General features: G+C 52.1%; 1 protein-coding gene across 2 annotated transcripts in view; it reads left to right on the forward strand.

The window, feature by feature from the left end:
• Nucleotides 1-1,639, forward strand: part of HAGH (hydroxyacylglutathione hydrolase) — a 9,074-nt gene extending 7,435 nt beyond the window's left edge. For both annotated transcript variants that reach the window (XM_009695660.1, XM_009695659.1), the window contains 3 exons: nt 252-353; nt 828-907; nt 1,414-1,639. In XM_009695660.1, coding sequence (XP_009693962.1) covers nt 252-353; nt 828-907; nt 1,414-1,513 — 282 coding nt within the window. In that variant the 3' untranslated portion in view covers nt 1,514-1,639. The remainder of the gene's footprint in view (nt 1-251; nt 354-827; nt 908-1,413) is intronic.
• Nucleotides 1,640-2,969: the final 1,330 nt, after the last annotated feature.

Raw genomic sequence — 2,969 nt, forward strand, 5'->3', positions numbered from 1 at the left:
GCTCCTCATTGAAACCCGGGCTAGCGAGCTGGGATGCCTGGGCTCTCGCATCAGGCTTGCCGTTAAATTGGCAGATGGCACTGGCTGATAACTCCTGGCACTTCTCCGGTGCGTGTCTCCAGTGGAGAGTGTCGTGTGTCCTCGGGGGTTGACCGTTGTTCCTGCTGTACCGTAAGATTGATGATGGTACCTGGCACTCCATCTTTGTACCTTCAGAGTTACCCGGTGTCACTCTTCCTTTCTTTTCCTAGAGAGTTTACTGCGGTCACGAATACACGATCAACAATCTTAAGTTTGCTCGACATGTTGAACCCGATAACGTCACTATCCAAGAAAAGCTTGCTTGGGCCAAGGTAAGCTGGTTCATCCTTGCCGTAGACTTGATGCCTTCATGGAGGCAGAGCCTCTCTGAGGAGGCAGAGGAGAGAAGACAACGTTGGGGAGAAGGAGCGGCTGAGGGAAGGGAGATAGGAGCCAGGAGCTGCAGGATGTTGTGCATCCAGGGGAACCATGTCTTGGGGAACAGGGTTTGTGTGTGGCCCAGAGAAGACGGTTTGCTGTCTGGTGGAGACGTGATCCTGCCTGGAAACTTCTTGGTATAATTACCCTGGAAACTTCTTGGTATAATTACAGGCTGATGTCCCAAGCCTCTCTATGCGTACCTCAGTGCTTGTCTGTCCGGCTGCGTGCACGGCCCTGGGAAGGGCCTGGCCTGAGGAGCAGCTCAAGCAGTTAGGCGCAGCACTAACCCTGCATGGTTAATCTGTAGGACATTTTGTGTTCACCAAAACATTCCTGATGAAGCAGAAATCTCTCCCTTGTTACAGGCAAAGTATGACAGCGGTGAGCCAACCATACCCTCCACCATTGCAGAAGAGTTTACGTACAACCCCTTCATGCGAGTGAGGTACGGGGGAGATGTGGGTGTGGGATGATCCTCATGTTTGGAGGGGGGGCGTGGGAAGGAGGAGGTCTCCAAAGAGCGAGCCATAAGTGCATTTGCTCTCCTGCCTCGCATAATCCTGTTCTGATGCCCTCAAGACCCTCAAAATAGACTTGCTGTCCTGATGGAAGCTTGCTGCAGTGAAATTTGAAGGGTTGTGGTGAGCATCTCTGCCAGTGCTGAAGTCCCTGACTCAGGAGACAGAACAAGCTTCGTTGTGTAATTATGTTCCTTCATCAAGCAGAGTTTGGCAGACAGGCGCAGCAAAAGATGCTGTTCAAGGCGTAAGAGTGTTTGCAATTTCCTCTTGCCAGTGAGCACTTAAACCAAGGGAGCTGACAAGCCTGTGCCAAAGCCCTGAGCCTTTGATCCTTAACTGCGACATTTCCCCTTGATGCAGGTGAAATGGGAAAGTAGATTTTTATCTTGCAGTCTTTGCATTTGCTGTCCCTGGTGTTCCCTCCTGGCAGGGAGAAGACAGTTCAGCAGCATGCTGGGGAGACCGACCCCATCCGAACCATGGGGGCCATCAGAAAAGAGAAGGATAACTTCCGAGTCCCGAAGGACTGAGCACTCTGCCTGGGTCACTTTAATGTCAGTTTAGGTGTAATTTAGACTATTCAGATGTTTTAGGAGTTGAACCTTCTGTTGTGGTTGAGACAGTCATATTTAGGTTTTAGTTTTGTTTTAATTAAGGAGAAAAAAAGCACTTTGCCCTTGTTGAGATGTTCTACGGCATATTTATATTATGATGAAGAATATTTATCCTTCTATTGCTGGCTCTCAAACTGTCACGTGAGTCACATGCAGATCATTTGACAAGCGTTGGTACGTGGCTCGGAGTCTGGGGTGGGGAAGGGTCAAACCTTGAGGTCTAGGAAAAAGCTGCTGTTATTTTTGTAGGAGCCTGATGCGAATGCAGACAGTGGGCCTGGGGCCCGAGATGTCTTCATTTAGGACAGAGACAAAATGCAGTAACTACGTTGCCAGCTGAAGATTTGAACTTTGCTTCCATGCTGCTACTTAAACGCTTCTGAGTCTATCGCTTCTGGCTCCACTAAAACCAGTTCTCGGTGACAGACCTGCTCTGCCAGCGCCGGTTCAGGGCTTGGTTTGTGACACAGGCAGGGCCGTCTGGCTCTGGGAATGGCCCACGGGGACAGCCCAGCTTTTCTCTCCTCTCTGACGTTCCCTGTCGCGGACTGCGGTAACTTCTCCAGGCAGCACGCTGGCTTAGAGATCGCACCGTTGCTTGTACCCTTTCACTCTTAACCTGAGCCTGTTTGCATGTACCTGCTTACTGCTCTGAAGTGTGATCCGTGGGTTACTTGTGTTAGTACCACGCAAACGAAGAAGGGATTTGGCTGCTGGTTCAAAATCCTGAGAAGCAGCCGCTTTCCTAGTGACCAACTGCGTGTCCCACAGCTGAGCAGCGATGGGGCTCCTCCGACAGACGCCTTGCTGCCCATAGCCAGAGCAGCTGCTTGTGCCTCGCTGTGAGTAACGTGGCAAACGCGTTTTTTATGAGCTGGGCGCTGTTCCCCAGCGAGACCGTGGCTGTTCTGGTGGGCACGGGCAGTAGCCGAGATGGGCTCCCGCGTAGGGACCTGACTCACGGCATGCTGCTGGGCTCCATCGCCCACCCCGTGGCCTCTGCCTGGTCCGGCCTCCCTGCGAGAAAAGCCACGGAGGTGACGTTATAAATGGTGAGGGTGTCCATGTATTGCCGGATTAAACCGGGTGCCGATCTCAGACCCCCTGAGAAACCATGTTAGCGTGGCACGTTTCTTTTTCTTGGTCGGTCCGTGGGGTTTAAAAGCCGCCTCTGTTCCTGGACCAGTGCTGTATGACCCTGGTCTGCAGCCAGCTTGAAAACCGCAGGGAGGGAGCTTTTCCTCGGGCTGCTTTTCTGATGGGGAATAGTGTGTCAAGGTGGATGGACGGGATAAACTTCGGGGGAAAATAAATCCAGATTTTCAGTGAGTGAGGCACCCCCCTCCTGCACTTCCCATCCTCCGGTGTCTTT

Source organism: Cariama cristata, unplaced genomic scaffold, assembly GCF_000690535.1.
Source record: "Cariama cristata isolate BGI_N322 unplaced genomic scaffold, ASM69053v1 scaffold14802, whole genome shotgun sequence".
Taxonomy (NCBI): domain Eukaryota; kingdom Metazoa; phylum Chordata; class Aves; order Cariamiformes; family Cariamidae; genus Cariama; species Cariama cristata.